This window comes from Coptis chinensis, chromosome 8 (assembly GCF_015680905.1).
Source record: "Coptis chinensis isolate HL-2020 chromosome 8, ASM1568090v1, whole genome shotgun sequence".
In the NCBI taxonomy this organism is placed as follows: Eukaryota; Viridiplantae; Streptophyta; class Magnoliopsida; order Ranunculales; family Ranunculaceae; genus Coptis; species Coptis chinensis.
The window spans coordinates 145,311-167,069 of record NC_141463.1 but is presented as its reverse complement, the minus strand read 5'-3'; the positions used below and the strand labels follow the sequence as shown (position 1 = coordinate 167,069).

The 21,759-nt window shown below is 38.0% G+C and overlaps 2 protein-coding genes and 1 long non-coding RNA gene across 4 annotated transcripts; 2 read left to right on the top strand and 1 right to left on the bottom strand.

Moving 5' to 3' along the window:
- The first annotated feature begins 8,166 nt into the window (after positions 1–8,166).
- LOC147479098 (terpene synthase 10-like) lies at positions 8,167–12,781 on the top strand. The gene is made up of 7 exons (XM_086580226.1): positions 8,167–8,439; positions 8,533–8,806; positions 8,950–9,322; positions 9,445–9,669; positions 9,747–9,885; positions 9,983–10,231; positions 10,350–12,781. The coding sequence occupies exons 1-7, from the start codon at positions 8,170–8,172 to the stop codon at positions 10,644–10,646; spliced, it is 1,827 nt and encodes a 608-aa protein (XP_086436352.1). The 5' UTR covers positions 8,167–8,169; the 3' UTR covers positions 10,647–12,781.
- On the bottom strand, positions 11,412–12,939 carry LOC147479097 (geranylgeranyl pyrophosphate synthase 7, chloroplastic-like). Its single transcript, XM_086580227.1, has one exon. It carries the CDS (start codon positions 12,760–12,762, stop codon positions 11,674–11,676), a length of 1,089 nt encoding a protein of 362 aa, XP_086436353.1. The 5' UTR covers positions 12,763–12,939; the 3' UTR covers positions 11,412–11,673.
- Positions 12,940–19,787: 6,848 nt separating this feature from the next.
- Positions 19,788–21,758, top strand: LOC147479096 (uncharacterized). 2 transcript variants are annotated; one of them, XR_015206224.1, is made up of 3 exons: positions 19,788–19,827; positions 19,920–19,979; positions 20,069–21,758. It is a non-coding gene; the product is annotated as an uncharacterized LOC147479096 (long non-coding RNA). The 2 variants fall into 2 exon arrangements; XR_015206223.1 differs by lacking the exon at positions 19,788–19,827 and having other exon boundaries at positions 19,865–19,979.
- The last annotated feature ends 1 nt before the right edge of the window (position 21,759 follows it).

Below are 21,759 nucleotides of genomic sequence, written 5' to 3'. Positions count from 1 at the left end.
TGCTCCACTCCCGGTCTCTTTCCTTCAGCTTTGTCACATCCTCAGCAAGGGGTCAAGTTGCTTGGAGGTGCGGTCAGTACTGATTCAGCTTTTGTCATGGGCCTTGCTCGCAAGCGTGTTAAAAAGGTTATGACTTTGATGGACCATTTAGCTGCATTGGATGATCCACAGTGTGAGTTAGCGCTCTTACGTGCTTGTGTAGGGCTCTCTAAGTTGGCCTTTTCGATTCGTACTAGTCCACCATCCCTGTTTAGAGAGGCACTAAAACTTTGATCGGCATCTCCGCAGTTGTTCTCTAGTGGTATCATGGGTTTCGATGGTCCCGACCGGTGATTCAGTAGTGGCGTTTATCGACACTCCCGTTACGTATTGGTGGGTTAGGTGTTTATTGTGCCACTGATGTCTCTACCTTTGCTTTTGTGGCATCCCGCTGTCAGACTTCTGAGCTTCAGAACCACATTCTTAGGAGTTGTGGCCCAGTACCTTTGGATGAGATTCTTGATGTTGCTAGCAGTGCATTGAGTCTTTGTCTACCCGATTTTGACCTCAGTTCTATAGCTGTGAATGTTACCGTCCCCTCAAAACCACAAAAAAGTTTGGCGGAAGCGTTTTATGGTAAGATTGTTGCTGGTTTTGAGAGGGAGTTTGTGTTATATGCTCGTCAGAAAGCAGTCATTGGATGTTTCTTGAAATGTAACATGCAAAAGATTTCTATTTGCTATTCCGATGGAGGGACTTGGACAGCGATGTCACCGGTAGAATATCGTTCTATTTTTCGGTACCGTCTCATGATTCCTTTGTACTCTGATGGTGGTCTATGCCCTGTTTGCAAAAAGAGTAGACTAGATACTTTTGGGGACCATGCAGCACATTGTAGATATTTTATAGGTTTCAAATACTGACATGATCATGTCAGAGATATTTTATGTGATGCATTTTGGAGGGCTGGGTACAAGTGAAGAAGGAGGCTCCTTTGAATTTTCTTACTGATCCGAATGAGGGGAGATCGACACTTCAACCTACGGATGTATTGATCTACAGTTGGTCTGAGGCGAGACATACGTGTGTTAATGTAACTGGAGTCTCTCCATTGGTAGGGCTTGGGAATGGAGTCTTTGAGGTGGGAGAAGCAGCTAATAGAGCAGCAGCAAAAAAAATTGAGAAATATGAGGAGGCTTGTAAAGCTAACCAGTATTGTTTCATTCCTTTCAGTTTTGACACTTTTGATTTATTGGCACAACAATCTGTTGAGCTCCTTAAGAAATTGCAGAAAGTTATGGACTGCAACTTAATGACAGTTGGTTCTAACGAGTTTGTTTTTAGGATGATAGGATTTGTCATTCAAAAAGGACTTGCGGCGCAACTTGTTGCACGCTTGTCCTAATTATTTATAAAACTCGTTATCATTATTAATAAAATTTCCAAAAAAAAAAAAAAAAAAAAAAAAAAAACTTAAAGAATGAGAAACAAAAAGGAGCGTCCCTCTTGGATAAAAGCTAGCAAAAACATGTCAATGAACTGGGCTGTTGGAATCATAATAAAATATCACGATATGTGGCGATATATCACGATAGAAATTGAGAAATTAGTGTGGAATTTGTTTTCCTTAATTTTTATTTGAAAACTCAGAAAAATGTTTTGTTAATGGGCTAGACTAGGTACTGTACTATGTTCGTTGACCTAAGTGAGCATGGCCCTTGTATTATTTGGCCCATAGCAAGGTAACTTAAGAGCATTCCACGCAGACAATTTTTCCCCCTCTTATCACCGTTTTGGTGAAAAGCAAGGTGAAGCTGCGCAATGTAAATGTGAAAAATAATCTCGAACGGGATGTTAGATTCCGTCTGGACGTAAAAATCGAAAAAACGCTCCGGACGGAATGAAACATTCCCTCTGAAAAAAAAAAAAAAAAAAAAAATCGAAAAATCATGCGAGACGGAATGAGTCCGAAAAAAAAACCTATTTTTTTTAAAAAAAAAATACACGAGACAGAATCCAACATCCCGTCCGAAGTTCACAAGTCAGTCACTATTTCGGTTGAAGGTTTTATCCTGGGAATGACTTGAGAAAATAGTCACCATCTTTTTCACCTATGCATTGGGTAATCGGTTTTGCACCAAAAGGAGGTGAAAATTTTCACATCCCCTCTTTTTCACCGCATTGGGAATGCCAGAATGTTGAGGTTTTCTCACTTGTTTAGTCGGAAAAACATAGAACTTTAAGTGCATAGGTGTGTCATGTGTGTCGGTGTGGTGCCACTTGATTGCAATGCTCAATTACTATCAAGACAATAAAGGCGGCGTCATGTCTCGCCCCGGGCCAAATGATCGGATTTTAGCCGGAAGGGAAGATACGCACATTGAAATGATTGAAGTAAAGCAGATGAGTAAAAGATTATATTAAAGATGTCGTTTGGTAAGAAATAATATCGACAAGATCCAACAAAAAGTTTTGGTGTCTCTCCAATATATTGGAAGACTAAATTTCTCTGTATTTATAATGAACTTTACAATATACAAAATAGAAACTTTCTCCTTCTGCGAGTGACTTCTTCACCAAGGATTACAATAAGGGAAAGTACTTGCTACCCAAGGGATACAATAAAAGGAACAACCAAATCAACTAAGAAAAGAAATACTTGCATCACAAGGAAGGAAACACTTGTGACTCAAGTCACACATAGCCGTGTGTGAATACTTCAACACTCCCCCTCAAGCTGAGTGTGTATGTCAATAACACCCAGCTTGCCGATCAGACGATGAAATGAATCTGCTCCTAACGGTTTGGTGAAACAATCTGCAATTTGATTTGAAGAAGGCAGATAATGAGGTGCGACAAGTCCTTTTTGAATCTTTTCACGAACAAAGTGGCAGTCAATTTCAATGTGCTTTGTGCGCTCATGGAAGACTGGATTTTCAGCTATATGTATAGCTGCTTGATTATCGCAGTACATATTGATCGGTGATGAATGATGAATTCCAAGATCTGAAAGTAGATAATACAACCATTGAAGCTCACAAGTTAAAGTTGTCATAGCACGATATTAAACCGGTGAAGAACGAGATATCTTGACTTTGCTTCTTTGTCTTCCAAGAGATAGGACTAGAGCCAAGAAGAATACAATATCCCGAGGTAGACCGCCGAGTAATTGGGCATCCCGCCTAATCTGAATCACAAAACCATGCAAGTGAAGAGAGTTTGTTGATGACAAAAAAATTCCTTTATTGATTGAACCTTTAAGATAGTGAAGAACTCGAAGTGCTGCCTCCATGTGACTACTTCTTGGAGATGTCATGAATTGACTGAGAATGCTAACAGAATAAGTGATATCCGCCTAGTGGTCGGATAGATAAGTCGCCTAATAATTCGGCGATAAGAAGTCGGATCGGAAGCAAGGTGCCATCATCAGGAGATAACCGTATATTTTGTTCCATAGGAAAAACTGAAATACGACCACCACTCAAACCAGCATCTTTGAGAATATCCAGAAGATATTTTCTTTGAGATAAAAATAATCCTTTACGAGAGCGCGCGATTTCGATACCAAGAAAGTACTTAAGACGTCCAAGATCTTTAATGAAGAATTTGGCTTCAAGAAATTTCTTAAATGCAGGATTCTTGGATCATCATTCCCAGTTATAACAATATCGTCAACATAAACTAACACAAAGGTTGAGGAGGTACCTTTGATGTTAGTGAATAAGGAGTAGTCTGACCTTGATTGAATGAATCCAGCCTGAATAAGTGCTGAAGAGAACTTTGCAAACCATTGACGTGAAGCTTGCTTTAAGCCATATAAAGACTTATTTAGCCTACAAACTTTATTCTCCCCTTGTCGTGCAAAACCCGGTGGCAAAGTCATGTAAACCTCTTCATCAAGATCACCCTGCAGAAAGGCGTTATTGACATCCAATTGATGTAATGGCCAATTCTTAACCGCAGCAACAGACAACAAAGTACGAAAAGTAACAAGTTTTGCAACGGTGCAAAATGTGTCATGATAGTCCAACCCTTCCACTTGATTATAACCTTTGGCCACTAACCTGGCCTTATATCGCTCCACTGTCCCATCAGAATGATACTTGATTTTGAATACCCATTTACATCCGATTGCCTTCTTGTTGGAAGGAAGAAATGTGATACTCCAAGTATTGTTTTGTTCAAGGGCCTCTATTTCTTTTTGCATTCTTCGCTCGCCATTGTGGACACTTAATGGCTTGATTGAAAGACTTAGGCTCTACTCTAGAACAAACATTGGAAAGAAATGCTCTATGCGTAATTGAAAAATTAGAATTTGAGAGAAAATGATTCATAGGATAGGGAGTACCTGTTGACTTAGAATTGGAAGGAGTGGATGAGCTATCATGAGTGGCATTGTTACATACATAAACAGCAAGTTTTACAGGAGGACGACGATCACGTGGTGGCATATGCCTTCCTTGATCATCAGGAACAATAGCAGGTGCCACATCAGGGAGTTCCAAGTTGTCGACATTAACAACAGTTTCTTCCCTGCTAGTATCGATCTCAACTTCAACCGGATTATGAGAGTGATTCGAAATGTCAAGAACATCATTATCATTCAAGGGAAGAGGAATAACACAAGGTGGTGAAGAATCGGATTTATTTAGATCACGAAAAGGAAAAATTCCTTCATAGAAAATAACATCTCGTGAGACATAAATAGAGCTACTAGTAATATCAAAAATACGATATCCCTTTTGACCATGGGGATAACCAACAAAAATTCCAGGTTGAGCTCTTTGATCAAATTTGTGTTTGATGTTATTATTGTGAGCGTAACAAAGACTACCAAACACTCGTAAATGTGAGTAACAAGGCTTAGTATTAAACAAGACCTCATGTGGACTTTTACCAGACAAAAGAGGTGAGGGCATTTTATTTATGAGGTATACTGCGGTGAGCACACATTCACCCCAAAATTTTAAAGGCAAATGAGCCTGAAAACGTAAAGCACGAGCAACCTCAAGGAGGTGACGATGCTTGCGCTCTACTACACCATTTTGTTGTGGTGTGGCCACACAACTTCTTTGGTGGATAACACCATGATCTGAGAAGAAAGACTGCATGTCATTAGAAAGAAACTCGTACCATTATCGTAACGCATCTTTTGGATTTGTGAGAATAGTTGAGGACCATTCCCTGAATCTGAGTGTATGAATGTGAGTTTTATATTGTGTTCTAACCATGGCAAAGAAGGACTGTAATAAATCTTTTTGTTTCAGATTTAACATGCATCGTAGATCCGTGTACATCGACTATAATCATCTACTTATAGTCAAGAAATAACGAGACCCATTTAATGAAGGATAAGAAAAAGGACCCCAAATATCACAATGTATTAATTGAAAAGGTTCACTAGTAGTGATATTACTAGAAGGAAAAGGTAAACGGTGTTGCTTAGCTTATGGACAAACTTGACAAACACTTTTATTTGAACACAAAATAAACGGAACATCTTGGCTTAAAATTTCTAAAGAACGATAAGACAAATGCCCTAACCGCCAATGCCAAAGATCGATACTAGGTGGCTTGATAATCGCTAAAGCCGAATTTTAAGACCGAAAAATAATATAACCCTTCATGATAGCTACCCTGTCCAATCCTCTTCTTCGTTAATGTGTCCCGGAAAACACACCGATCATGTAAAAAATCAGTTGACAATTAAGAGATTTCAAATTTGACTAATCGACATGAGGTTGAACTTGAAAGATGGAATGTAGAAAACATTTTCAAGCTTAATAGTAGGTGCGAGAATAACAAGCATTACCAATATGTGTAACTAAAGAATTAGTTCCATCCGTAATTGGACATAAGAGGGCATGGAACAAGATTTATATGAAGAAAACAGAGACAAAGAATGACACATATGGTTTGTTGCACCAAGATCTATAATCCAAATAGAACTAGGAGGAACAAGAAGAGCTATACCGCTAGGTGAGCATTAGAATTATTGCTACCGACGAAAGCATTGCAAGCAACTTATTGTATTGTTCCCGAAAGTGATAACTGGAGGATTCACAACAAAGCTTATCTTCAAGTTTTGATGTTGAAGCAGATCCAACGGAGTCCCCGACTTTGGAGGAAACCCATGTAACTTGTAACAAGTAGATTTCCAAGCCCATCCTTACCACGAAATTCACAGTGCGGGCGTTGTCGCGGTTTTCGATATCCTCCACTTTGGTTGTTGCCAAAAACATTAGGCCGGGGCTGAGGACTGTTCATATGAAATCTGGATTTTGTGGTGTTGAGTGCTGCAGCTTCAGGTGTAGGAGACAACATAGAGTGAATCTCTTGCTGTTTCTCCTCTTGACGTACCAAAGAATAGATTTTTGTGGCATTGGGAAAAGGCTCCATTAACAAAATCTGACTTCGAATAGCCGAAAAACGATCGTGGAGACCTTGGAGAAATTCCATTGCTTGATCTTGTTGAGTTCGTTCCATGTTAGCTTTCCCATTACCGCAAGAACACGGATGAATAACACATAATGAATTGAGTTCATCCCAAAGAGATTTGAGTTTTGTAAAATAAGCGGACACAGACGACTCATCTTGTTTTAGTGATGCAATAGATTGCTTCAATTGATAGATCTTCGGAGCATTAGATTGTGAGAACCGCTCCTTCAAATCAGCCCAAACTTCGCAGCCGTGTTAGCATACAAGATATCACTGCTAATGTCGCTAGATACCGAAGTTTAAGATCCAAGAACTAACCAAATCATTACAACGCCCCACTTATGCGATCGGTTTGAGATTCAGGTTTTGAGATTGTACCATCCACAAAACCCAACTTGTTTTAGCACTAAGAGCCATCGTTATACTCGAACCCAAGTTCCATAATTGTCACCCGAGAGAGATGGAGAAACGAGAATAGCGGAGGGGCTATCGAGTGATGAACAAAGAAAGGATCATTGGTTAATCCTTGATCATTGAGAGAGTTGTTAGAGGACAAATCGATGGTGGAGTTTTGTGATTGTCGGGCTTAGTCATGATAGCTAGCTAGAGAGGACTTAAAAACGAGAAAAGATAAAGGATCGTTACTTAGCTCGATACCATGTTAAATAAGAAATTTTGGTGTCTCTCCAATATATTGGAAGACTAAATTTCTCTCAGATTTATAATGAACTTTACAATATACAAAATAGAAACTTTCTCCTTCTCAAGGAAAGTGACTTCTTCACCAAGGATTACAATAAGGGAAAGTACTTGCTACCCAAGGGATACAATAAAAGGAACAACCAAATCAGCTAAGAAAAGAAATACTTGCATCACAAGGAAGGAAACACTTGTGACTCAAGTCACACATAGCCGTGTGTGAATACTTCAACAAACATCCCGTCAGAAGTTCACAAGTCAGTCACTATTTCGGTTGAAGGTTTTATCCTGGGAATGACTTGAGAAAATAGTCACCATCTTTTTCACCTATGCATTGGGCACTGGTTTTGCACCAAAAGGAGGTGAAAATTTTCACATCCCCCTCTTTTTCACCTGCATTGGGAATGCTGTAACAGTGAGGTTTTCTCACTTGTTTAGTCGGAAAAACATAGAACTTTAAGTGCATAGGTGTGTCATGTGTGTCAGTGTGTGCCACTTGATTGCAATGCTCAATTACTATCAGCACAATAAAGGCAGTCATGTCCTGCCGTCTGGGCCAAATGATCGGATTTTAGCCCGGAAGGGAAGATACGCACATTGAAATGATTGAAGTAAAGCAGATGAGTAAAAGATTATATTAAAGATGTCGTTTGGTAAGAAATAATATCGACAAGATCCAACAAATCTAGAATATTTAAAGATGTATATGTTTTACGTAAGGACCTGATCAAGAAAAATGCACTAATTATTGAATCATATTATTGGCCTGTCTCATGGCCAATTTGATCTCTTTTTATTTTCCTTTTTAGGTACGATTTAGAAAATGTACACATCGAATGCTCCTTCCTTGATGAACAAGATTATTTAGCAGACTGTACTGTGTGCTCCACCTATTTGGGATATACTCATATGCATGGCCATGCTCATCTGTGTCACTTTCGTAAGGGTCTAAGGGATAAGCCTTATTCTTTTAAATGGGTTATTGAAAAAAAAAAACCTTATAGAAGCTTCTGTATAAACATGTATCATGTGTAGAACTGTGTTATAACTGCAATGTATTCTTGTTGTTGTAATATACTAAATGTTGAAAACGAAATGGCAATGGGCCGTCTCAACCTCCAATCTCTCACTTGCTTCTTGACTCATATTCCAACAAAAAATGTTTCGGAAAGAGCTTTGAGTGTTAAATCCTGTGTAATTCAGCATGCTCATTGTCCTGCAATTACTAAAACTTGTGAATCATTAGTAGTTAGGAGATCAGCAAATTACCAGCCTAGCATTTGGGATTTCGATTTTATTCAGTCATTAAAGAGTGAATACATGGTCAGCATCCTGTTGTAATATATGATCACCGTTTATGTTTGTGTAGTCATAAAATGTTCACTTGTACTAATTCAACAGCTATTAAGTCTGCAGGGAAAGATGTGGGAGAGTGAAGCAAAGAAGTTAAAGGAAAATGTAAGGTCTACTATCTTCAATAATTCAGGAGCGGTGGGAGTGTTATATAGGCTAGATATGATCGATAACCTCTGTAGGATGGGTTTAAGTTACCATTTCGAAGAGGAAATCAAGAATTTCCTAGGTGGCATAGCTATGAGCAAAAGCAGTCTTGGACCTGATCAGGAGGACCTTCATGCTGTGTCACTCTACTTTAGGCTACTGAGACAATATGGCTATAAAATATCCCAAGGTATGAAATCCTTTAAAAAAAACACCCTTAAACTGGGATGAATAACTCTGCTTTAAATTCCAATGGGATGTCTCTTATCGATGTTAGGTACTTCAATTCGTATCCGGGACATCACATAACTCCTTGTTTGTGTGTGGATACAGATGTTTTTAATTGCTTGAAGGATGATAGCGGACGATTTAAATCAAGCCTACACGAAGACATTAAAGGAATGTTGAGTTTGTATGAAGCTTCTAACCTTGCATTTGAAGGGGAGGATATCCTGGATGAGGCTAAGGATTTTACAACCACACATCTTGAGGAAATCAAGACACCTACAGAAATAAGACTAACTAAGCTAGTAAGCCACTCTTTGGAGCTTCCATTGCATTGGAGAATGCTAAGATATGAGGCTAGATGGTATATTGATATATGCATGAAAGAAGGAGATATTGATCTTGATCTACTTAGATTTGCAATTTTGGATTTCAATATGGTACAAGCAATACACCAGTGTGATCTGAAGGATATGTCAAGGTTAGGGATAGGCTATCTATATTTGTTGCTTGACGTTAAGAGTTTGGATTACTTTATCTCCAACTTAATTTCAGTTTTGTGGTCAGTCCTGACGTACTGTCTATCTGTTCTTTATGTTTTAGGTGGTGGAAGGATCTTGGTCTAGGCTCCCATCCCAAGTTGAGCTTTGCTCGAGACAGGTTGATGGAGTGTTTCTTTTGGACAACTGGAGTGATAGGTGATCCCAGATTCGACTACTGTAGAAAAGGGCTCACAAAACTAAATGCATTTGTAACAACCATCGATGATGTTTACGATATTTATGGCACTTTGGATGAGCTTACGCTTTTTACTGCCGCAGTTGAGAGGTTAGTATAAGATTAGCTCACGTTACATCAGTGTATCATATACTATGGCCATGATTCAATTCGTTTGACATTTATAGATGGGACATCAACACAATAGGAAAACTTCCGGATTATATGAAAATATGCTTCCTAGCCCTCTACAACACCGTAAACGAAATGGCTTATGTTATTCTGAAGGAACAAGGTTGGGACGCCATACCATACCTAAAGCAATCGGTATGTCCCCAATTAAGCATGTTATTAGATAATACATTTGATAAATTGATATAAGTTACCACATTAATTAGTTAATTCCTTTGAACTTTTATCGCAGTGGACAGATTTATGCAAAAGTTATTTGGTGGAGGCAAAGTGGTATTACAACAAGTATACACCAACATTTGGCGAATATCTAAGCAATGCATGTATTTCAATATCAGGACCCCTTCTGCTAGTTCATATTTATTTCTTTATAGAACAAGATATCACTAAAGAGGCTCTAGAGTGCTTAGGAAGCTGCCCAAATGTTATACGTTCTTCATCAATGATTCTTCGACTTTCAGATGATTTAGGAACATCAAAGGTGTGTAATAATGCAACATTTCTTAAACTAGTCTCAGCTGCCTAACTGCCTTGGATAGAGTATTACAAATATAATTAGAATATATAACCTACAAATTCCTTCTCTTTATTATACATAGGCCGAGCTTGAAAGAGGTGATGTGCCAAAATCAATCCAATGCTACATGCATGAAACTGGAGTCTCAGAAGAAGTTGCTTGCGAGTATATTAGATATATGATCGGCAACTTATGGAAGAAGTTGAACAAAGATCGATTGGATGATTCAGTTTTTTCACAAACTTATATAGAAGCTGTAGTGAACCTTGCTCGAATGGCTCAATGCATGTATCAGTATGGAGATGGGCATGGTGTTCCTGACAGAGAGACAAAAGACCGAGTTTTGTCATTGTTGGTTGAGCCCATAATGGAGATATGAATGTTTTGTACTACAGAATAATTGTTGAATTAACCCTCTAAATATTAAAAAAAAAAACATAATTGAAAAACTTTTTTGATTTTGGGATGGTAGCTGAAGCTGACAAATTAGTCGACGAGATGCTTAGTAAGTCTGTGCAGGCAGATGTTACTACTTATACGATCCTTTTCGATGCTTATTTCAAACAAGAAAGGATCCGTAATGTTTTGAAATGGTTTCTTCATTTGGTTTTAAAGACTGCTTTGGAACCAAGTTTCGCATTGGTGAATTCAGTATGCAGTGGACTGATTAACAAGGGTGTGATTGAGGAGGCAGGGGAGATTTTGGAGAGAATGACAGTGACACAGAGGGGGGGTCATCAGAAACCGTTCTTATTCGCAAATAGCTATGAATTACTCCTTACAGAATCATGTAAGCAAGGTAAAATTGATCTCGTTTGGGATTTACCTTGTGTAATGGTGAGATACAACATTGGTGCTACACCTAAGCTCCATGGTATTGTACCGGAGGCATTTGGAAAAGAAGACAGAGTTGATCAGATTGAAAGCAAACTCCAGCAACTGACTGTACAAAGGTATGGAGGTGTGGTACGCTAGCAGTGCACGAGGGTTTTCAACAGTCAGTAGCGCCACCAGTCATGAATCAAATGCCTTAATGGATAGCAGCTTGTTGTATAATTTACTCAAATTAATCAGAACAATTCAAAGCAACAAGATGTAAATAATCTGAAGTTTAGCCAAAAGTAAATTTCAATATCAGCACAACTGGCTAAATGAGATCTACGATTATAAAGAAGAGTAAAGTGTAGATAAACAGGCCTACACATAACCTGGGAACCTATTTTTAGCAAAAGCTTAGTATACAGTGGAACCAAAATGCAAGTCCCAAGTCTATTTAGATGATCTACAGAGTAATAACATCTCCTTATCCAAGATTTTGGACTGCTGATATGTTGAGTAACTTATTTTTGTTCATCTGTTCTGTTCTATGGAATGCAATAATAACATCTTTCTCTTAACCTGCAGTACTAATTCTGTCTTTGTGCAATGTAATTAGCAAACTGATACAGGGGTGCAGCTTTTATGCTATTGTAATATGAAAGTTCCCCATGAGCTTTTGCTACCAATGCATTTGCAAACTCCTTGGCTTTCTCTATCCCCATCAGCTTAGGATATGTGGCTTTATCACTTTCCAAATCCTTTCCTGCCGTTTTCCCCAATTCCTCTGAAGACTTTGTAACATCCAAAATATCATCCACCACTTGAAACAGAAGACCTATATACCTTGCATATTTTCGCAATCTCTCCACATCGACAGTGTGTCCCCCACCCATGATCACTCCACAAACAACGGAAGCTTCTAAAAGCGGTGCTGTCTTGTGCAAGTGTATATACTCTAATTCACTCAGATCAATTATTTTTCCTTCACTAGCAATATCAACTGTTTGACCTCCTACCAGCCCATCTGATCCAACTGCTGAAGCCAGTATTGCTATGGCCCGAACCACACGGTCAGAAGACACACTCGTGGTTTCAGTTGCTACATGCTCAAATGCAAGAGATAAAAGTGCATCACCTGCAAGTACTGCTGTTTCTTCACCAAAAGCCTTGTGACAAGTAAGCTTTCCACGACGAAAATCATCGTCGTCCATACAAGGGAGGTCATCATGAATGAGTGACATGGTATGTATCATTTCGATTGCACAGGCAATTGGACGTGCAGCTGCTTCATCACCTCCCACTAATTCACATGAGGCAATGCATAAAATTGGTCGGACTCGCTTTCCACCAGCAAGGAGCGAATATCTCATTGCTTCATGAATTTTCAGGGGATGTCGCAATGGTACTGCCTCATCAAGGGCCTCATGCACCTGTTTCGCCATTCTAGCCATGTAAGTATCAAATTGAAGAGATCCAGTTTGAGTTTGCGTCTCTGTACTGACAAATCGCTTGGGTTTAACAGATCGCATCAAAGCAGAAGGAACCATATGGTGTCCCTGGAACAAAAAATCAAGTCCAGCATGGGAAACTCTTCTGGTCCTTTCGAGACCAAAACTAGGAAATCTTTCGAGAAGTAGAGAACTTTCCTGAGGATACAAAGGTGCAAAAGAAGCCATTGAAATTAGTTTATAGGATAGTTCAAAACTTGATAGAGGACTAATGGTTTCTTGTAAGTACCAGCTTTCGTAAGTTAAATATATGATTGTTGAGGACAATACACATATATTCAAGATGCCATTCTCCTGGCAAACGTTATTCTTTTCGTACAAGTTTGGATTGTAGTGTTCTGTTCTATGATAGTTGCAGTCGTATGTATAGGTGAACAAGTTTTGAAGAAAACTATATATACAACTCAAAAAGTAGACAGATATAATGCAGTTCGATGACAAGATCAACATATTCATGACCTTGATATGTCTAAGTTCTAAACTAGATCTATAATATAATAGGATTAATAGCACAGAACTTGGAATCAATGCACAGTCAATAGTTTCTAAGTTCTAGATCTCATTTTTGTTTTTGGTATTTTACCACGACTGATCCCATGACCAAACTAGCTAATATTTCATTTTACATTATCTTGATATAGTCCAATTAAATGAAGCAATTTTTGCTTAAGGTGTATTAATAATCTTCCACGCTTTACCAAAATCCAAACACAACGTCGTCAATGTTCATGTTAAGACTCAAAAAAGAGAAATACCTCGTGACATATCAACAACTTGAAAATAAATATATTTGGTATCTTGACTATGAGTATGAAACTATATTGGCCTACATTTATAGGCCCACAGTTCCTACGCAAAAGGCCCATGCTTGAAAATTAGTGAAATATATGACGAGTAGGAGTAGCGAGGATTTCAGACAGTGATAACGAGTGTAGTGCTGTCAAATGGGCGGGCTGGGCGGGCTAAAACTTACAACCCTTATGAATTGAGGGCCGGGACAAAACGGGATAATAGAAAATGTATTAAGTTTTGTTCGCCTTCAGCCCATTATAGAGGGCTGAGGGCCAGATTAGAGAGTCGGGCTGAGTGGTGGGTTAGAGATCTTTTTTTCCTCATTGTAATCTTTGGAGCAGACTAGCAGTCTTCATTCAATATTGAAATACTGATTTTATCCCATACTACAATACAAACACTTAGACCCAAAATAGAGTATTGATTTTTGGTTACAAATACATGTTTAATGTTTGGGATCCAACCATACAAAATGAGGAACAAATACATAATTCTAAGTCTCAAGTGGTTTATGGCCCCATCCACTGTCATAACTGGCCAGTCGGAACCCATTCTATCAATAACGAAGAACTTGAACCACCTATAGATTGACCTAAGACAATATAAACTTGTTATATATCTTATGAAAATTGAGACATTCTTTTTCTGATAAGATCAGGAAAATGAACGAATCTATATAATTAAAATGAAATGAAAATATGGTTGTGGACTTTACCCAATTTCTAAAAGGGTAGATACTATAACTCTAAGGGTATTTTAAGTAAAACAAAACTTTGATATGGTAATAAAGTAATTATAGATGAGGGCTTATTGCGGGCCTGAATGAGAGCCTAATTAGGGTCTGGTTGTAGGTTTGAACTCTAGGTTCTTACCTTCTCCTCATATGTTTGAGGGTCGGGCCGACCCTACGCTCAAATCAATACGGGCCTTATTTTGAGGGCTTTTTCAGCTCATGGGCCGGGTCGGGCGAAGGGCTTGAGGGCTGTTTTGACAGCACTAATAACGACGAAGAAGGTGAAATCAAATCCCAACAACACGAAATCCCGAGAAAATGATAAGAGAAAGAAACGGAGAAAGTTAGTTACATACAGCAAAGAAGAAGAGAAGGATGATGAAGAGAAAGAGAAAGAGGAAGAAGAGGAGGAGGAGGAGCATAAGTGGAGGATGTGAAGCCGATTGAGGAATTGATTAATGTGAGTGGGAAAGGGAGAAGTAAGAGAGATCACTTCTAAGCCTTTAAGCTTTATTATTATTATTATTATTGTGAGATACAATAAGAGAATGTTGTGATCAAGTAAGCTTTTCATTACTCATTAATAGTGATTTTCAATGTTCACTCTTTCTCTCTCTGGTGCGCGAGAAAATATAAAAAGTAAAGTGTGTGAATATGAATGTGTCCCTTCTTTCTTTTGTCTCAACTCTTTTTTATAGTTGCTCCACATGTGTCTTTCCAATAGTTTTTTTACATGTGTCCATTCTTATCCTGTATACCTTAAATTTATCATGAATATATCGGCCCTCATGTCGATATTGTATTAAAATTTTATTAAAATAATAGCAAATATCGGTATGTACGATATTTGGCCACCACAATTATTATTATTATTATTATTATAAATGGGTTTATGCGTTGGTATACTTGTTAACGTGGGTAAGTATGCACCTCTTCAAGATTGTAGTTGACTTTTTGCTAATTGCGTTTTTTTGGTTCAGGATTGCAAGAATAAGATTGTTTTAGGGACTTGAGATCTCTACAACCGGGTACAGAGATCATCTCTACAACCGTGTTATCTCGCCGTTGATCCGAATCCGAAATGTGTGTGTGCCTCGATACCTGTGTGTGTGCTCCGAGATATGTGTGTGTGTGCTGAGATACAAGATGTGTGTGTGTGTGGTACAAACGTACGGAGATCAATCGCTGTACCCGGTCATAGAGGAACCTGTTAGAAAAATGATTTGCTCAAATCCATTTAAATATGAATGAGTAGTTTGTCTCCCAAGTTACCCCACTTAAGATGAAATGGGTTTTATCTTGAAACAGTACGTAAAGTGAGAAAAACCTTTTCGAAATGGTACACTAGTTCGAAACAGTGCATCATGCCGAAAAGGTGCGACTTTTCGAAATGTGCACTAGTTCGAAACAGTGCATCATGCCGAAAAGGTGTGACCTTTCGAAATAGGCACCGGTTGAAACAAAGATTTTTTATGCGAAATGGTGTGTCTTTTCAAACATGTGACTTTTCAAAGAGTTGCTTACTTTTCCCAAGAGTGTTGTGTTGGTTTTTCGAAGAGGCACCACTCACCTATAAATAGTGGATGAATTTGGAGAGAAAAATACACCAGATCACACAGAGTTCTGATCTTTCTCTTCTCCCTCTGTTCTTAGTCAAATACTATGTTGTGTTCGCTGAGTCTATAGAATTGAAGTGCTAGCTTTCTATAGAAGGAAATCCGTTCTATCTTGGGAGATAGTTTCCCATCAACCTTCAAGCACCGTGAGGGGGAAAATCTGTCTTAAGGACATAGTGAATCTTCACTAGGCTCGGATTTAATCATTGGTAAATTAAGTTCATTAGTTGAACTAAAAGGTTTGTTTGTTTGTTGATATTAAAGGTTTGTTCATATCAATTTGATTTTCTTGTTTACTTAACAATAAGTATATTTTTGGAATAAGTTTCTTACAAACTTAAGACAGATCTTTCTTTTTTATTGCCTTGAATTAATTTGGTTGAATTAATTTAGGCTATACTTATTGTTAACTTTGAATGCACTAACAATCTTTATTGGTGTGAGACAATATGAAAGTGTCTACAGGTAAATACTAATACAATTTAGTAACACAAAGAAAGTCAGGTATGTTTTCGGGACATGACTTTGTTAAGTAATTTTATTGCTTGGACAGTATATGACAATGTCTTGGTCTTACATATCCATCCGAAAGGTTCAATGATTTCTTAAAAAGGAAGGAACGTTTGGGGGTGCATCTGAGTTGGTTATTAGTTTTCTTTTAACGTTGGCAACTAAGAACTAACTAAGTTTGACGTAAATTTTTTTTTTTTCAACAAACTTGGGTTGGTCAATGCACACTTTAATGTTGTGAACAGTCGCAATTGTTAATTGGTAACAAGACACGTGGCGGGTGGTTAAAACTGTTTGTCCAAACCAAGAGACACGGATATGTCATTACCATTAGACCATGGGACCACACCGTTGGCAAATCTTGACTTTGGAAAAATGTTTGAATCGGTGCATGGAGTATGTTACAAGGCATCAGTTGGAAAAAAGCGAATTTTTGAAAAGGCTAAACACGGTACCACCTGTTAGCAAGAAATGGTTTAAACCGTTTGATTTAAACCGTTTGGTTTAAACACGTACACAATGCAATTGTTGGTGCTTGGTGTCCCGACGTTCAGAATTTTTTTAAACAAATAGCGGGCGGCTTTTCATTATTTTGGTTTTGCGAAAAAGTACTTAAAATCGACCGCGTGTTGTTTTAATAACTTGCGCAAAACAATCACTTGGTCTATACACGAGGAGGGGCGTTCAAGCCTCTTGAGAGCAGCGTGAACGATAAAGGCTCTTGAGAATAGCTTAACAAAGAAGGTTCGTTGAATTTCGAAAGTGTATCTTCTTAAGTGAACATAATTTGTTTATGTTTTTGGTTTTCGTAAATAAGATAGTGGGTTTCTATTTCAGAATAGAAATGACAACACCACCAAGGTTCTCCTATTAATGTTATTCCTATTTCATTTGCTTTACCTACTAGTTTGTTGAATGGTATGAATATTTTGGTCCCCGATGATGACCTTATGTTAAGTAGAAGTGGAACTCAACAACTACGGGTGTCTACTAGCAATGGTAGATACTGGTTCAACTCATACGTTAATCTCTGAGTATGTATCCGAGGCTATTGGATTGAAACTCGCAGAATGTACAGGCTCTATGAGAGGCTTGAACCAAGAAGCCGAACCGGTGAAAGGACTCGCTTTGGAAGTTGACATTAAGATGCACAACTGGCGAGGAAAGGTGGACCTGATGGTAGCTCGCTTAGACCATTTTCAAGTCATTCTTGGAATGGACTTCTTGAAAGCCAACAAGGTGGTGGTAATGCCACACTTGGAGGGAATTATGATCCAAGATTCCGAGAATCCTTGCTTTATTCCAGATGTTAGGAATGGCTGGTGCTAAAAGGGTTCTAAAAATATTTTATTATTTGTAAGATGTATGTGTTTTACTATTGCGCCAAAGAGTGCCAATAAAGAAGATTGTTTAAGATATTATTCTGTAAGCATACTTATAAGCAAAATTGAGGTCTTAGAAGTGTTTCGACACTATATGAATGATATGTGACATTCTTTAATAAGACGTCTCACTTGCTAAACATATATCTAAATAGTTTTCCAATTTATTGACTTTGTCATGAGAAATTGGTAAAATGTGGGGGATTATGAATCTCCTTGAATTAATCAATTCAAAATTGGAAATTTGTTGAAGCATTACTCAAAAGACATCAAATGTGGTGTTTTACTCTAGAGAGATGCATAAATTTCTTGGAAATCCTCAAAACAAACGCATAGTGAGGTCCACTATGGAATCAGAATTCATAGACGACAATTTTGGAAGAAGCAGAGTGGCTTCGAAATTTCTTAGAGGATATTCTAAACTGGGCTCCACCTGTGCCAGCAGTGTGTATACACTGTGACAGCCAATCTGCTATTGGTAGAGCACAGAGTAGCATGTATAACGGAAGTCTCGACATATACGTCGTAGACATAATACCGTTAGACAATTGCTCTCAAATGGAGTTATCTCAATCGACTATGTAAGGTCAAAAGATAACATTGCGGATCCGCTTACAAAAGGTTTAACAAGAGAGCAAGTAGAAAGATTATCAAGGGGAATGGGCTTCAAGCCTTTGAGATAATCAACCAAGAGTCATCATAATGGAAAAACCAACCTAGTTATTTGGAGATCCCAAGATCTAGGTTCAATGGGCCAATGAATTATGTTTGTGACTCGGTTAGCACCGGAGAGTAATATTATACTCTAACCCATTCCTATATAAGGCGGTGCATATATCCGCTTGAGCGAGAACCGGGATAAGTCAAGCTTTTAATGATTTACTATATCTTGGAAAGTTATGTTATCCAAGTGGAGTATTGCGGGATACTCTTTATAGAAATCACCTATGTTAGTCTGGAAGTGGGGGCTTCTATGAGAATTTTAAAGGCAAATGTCTCAAAAAAGCACTATCCGAAACCAAGAAGTGTTCAAGGCCAAAATGAACACAAACGTGAGAACCAACAAAGATTCGAGAAGATGCTCGCGTGAAGATGATTGTCTAGGTTTATACAAACGGCTGACAGTTCAAGGACATTAATAGAAGTCTACTGATCGTCCAATTAAATCCGATCGTCTTTCACTAAGGCAAGTTCAAGGCCTCCCATGCTACTTGACCTGATGCGGTATCTTTTCATTTGTAAAAGAACAGAAATCCAATGTTTATGATAAAAGAAGCCAAATTTTCATTCATGTGGGGGATTGTTAGAAAAATGATTTGCTCAAATCCATTTAAATATGAATGAGTAGTTTGTCTCCCAAGTTACCCCACTTAAGATGAAATGGGTTTTATCTTGAAACAGTACGTAAAGTGAGAAAAACCTTTTCGAAATGGTGCACTAGTTCGAAACAGTGCATCATGCCGAAAAGGTGCGACTTTTCGAAATGTGCACTGGTTCGAAACAGTGCATCATGCCGAAAAGGTGTGACCTTCGAAATAGGCACTGGTTCGAAACAGTGCTTTATGCCGAAATGGTGTGTCTTTTCGAAACATGTGACTTTTCAAAGAGTTGCTTACTTTTTTCCCAAGAGTGTTTGTGTTCTTTTCAAGAGGCACCACTCACCTATAAATAGTGGATGAATTTGGAGAGAAAAATACACCAGATCACACAGAGTTCTGATCTTTCTCTTCTCCCTCTGTTCTTAGTCAAATACTATGTTGTGTTCGCTGAGTCTATAGAATTGAAGTGCTAGCTTTCTATAGAAGGAAATCCGTTCTATCTTGGGAGATAGTTTCCCATCAACCTTCAAGCACCGTGAGGGGGAAAATCTGTCTTAAGGACATAGTGAATCTTCACTAGGCTCGGATTTAATCATTGGTAAATTAAGTTCATTAGTTGAACTAAAAGGTTTGTTTGTTTGTTGATATTAAAGGTTTGTTCATATCAATTTGATTTTCTTGTTTACTTAACAATAAGTATATTTTTGGAATAAGTTTCTTACAGAACCGGGCTCTTGTTTTTTACTTACTGAGAGTTGAATACTTGAATATATTGATGCTTTCTATATTAAAAACCGCGTCCCACTATACCCCTTATTTTTTATAGTTTTCTACTTTTCCATGTTACTGTCATCAATGGTCTAGATACTATATGCAGAATGGTTAGTTCTATTCAGTTATTTTTCACCTTGGGCGCATTATTTTTTTCGTGTATTTGTATAACTAACATCTTTTGAAATTCCTTTCCAAGCAGGAAGGTCCAACTGCACAGGAGACGGCAAAGAACGAGCCTGAGGAATCAGAGCGCATGCAGGTAACAATTCTTTTCTGAATACTTTTTTATAGTACTTATTGCTAGTATAGTATGGTATGCACTCAACTTGTTACTTGGTATGTCAACAGATGACAGATGCTCGATGCCAAAGATGCCACAATATCGCTTTGTATTTGTTTCAGACAATATTTTTGATAGAATCTATCTAAAGGCCACAATAAGACGTCCTGATGGTTTTTTGTGACAGAATTTTGTATGTGTCAAGTTTTCAGATTTATACTTTCTCTTCCGCTGTTTCTGTCTAATTAAACTTAATTCAATGCCACTGTCCTGTTAAAGTGATGGGAGGGACAATGTAACCAAGTCTTCATCAACAATGCACAATGTTACATCTAGTTGTCTAGATTATTGATTGAGAATAGAACTTATACTGATACACAGGCGCCCTTCCCAAGGATTTAACTAAGCTAATAGCAGCTTTTCCTAATCAGTAAAAATCTTACAGAATCACGGAATCCCTCTTTGACCTTTAACTACACCGAAATGTACTTTTATGTGTAAACTTGTTGTTTAGTGAATCGGTGCTTAGTATCCCCATTATCTTGCCTTTGCTAACTACTCGTTCTAGCATCCTGGTTCCACCTTTTAGTCAATTGTCTTTGCAATAAAGGCTTTGTCCCATTTTACTACACTAAATTCAGACAGTGTGATGTGTTTTGGGGTTATGAAAGTTGTAATATAGGTTTGCTTTACAAAAGCCCGACTCATTATTATAATTTTTTTAACATATGGCCTCTAGAATCAGGACAGTTCCTTGTAAAATATTCACCCCAAAGGCGTCCTACAGATGGTAAATCCAATAATTTTTTTGCGGTTCTACTTGAGTTTTACCAGCACATATTTTTTGCTCTACTTGGTGGTATATCAACTGGAGCCATATTTTTGTTAATTCCCCACGTACATTTTTTCTTGGTTATGTTCAGCTGGAATGTATTGCATGCGGCAACACATGCTATGCTTTTCTAGTTGAAGTGTCTACACTGACCATTGATGCACCAAGTGTTGCTCGGAATGTTGGAACAGTACCATGGGCTACTGCCAAATTTGAAGATGTTGAGAAGAAGCTGATGAGCCCCGGCAAGTCGGAGAAGCCTTCTCCTGACATATTCCGCAAGGCAAATGCCCCTTCTGTTCCTGGTTTGGATAATCAAAAATCATTCAAAAGCCCAAAAACAAACCGAGTAGGAATTTTGCCTTGTTGAGTTTACTAAGCATATAAAAGGTCTTTGTATAAAACCGATCATATTTTAGTGGTTAGAACATCAAAAGTAGCATGCTGGTAGTTCATTTTGTACTCTGCATAAATCTTAATCTATAGTCTATAAACTGCTTACAAAGTATACTTGTCTAGTGATCATCTTACGTGTCAGGAAATGTTTCTTAATGTGCATGTGAGGTACGGACTTTACGCCATTGTGAAGAGTGGTGTCAAAGATGGGACATTGGCGTGATGAAACTTTGTTAAATGGGGGGCAAGAAATTGAGTTTACCTCAGATGGAAGTCATGGAACACAGTGCTAGAATAGAAGGTTTTAGAGGAACTCTACACGAGTCTTTAAACTTTGTAAAGAGAGTTTTTGATGTTGTAATTGGCAATTTTTATTTTTTTTTAGATGGTTATACTGTTAAATATTATTTGTACGAAGGTACAGATTAGCATACGCATTAACAAGCATCAACCTCGGACGATGGATGTTTTATTGTGATGTTTGTAAATGACTCAATGAGTGAAAATTCTAATATTGTTCTGTTAAAAGAT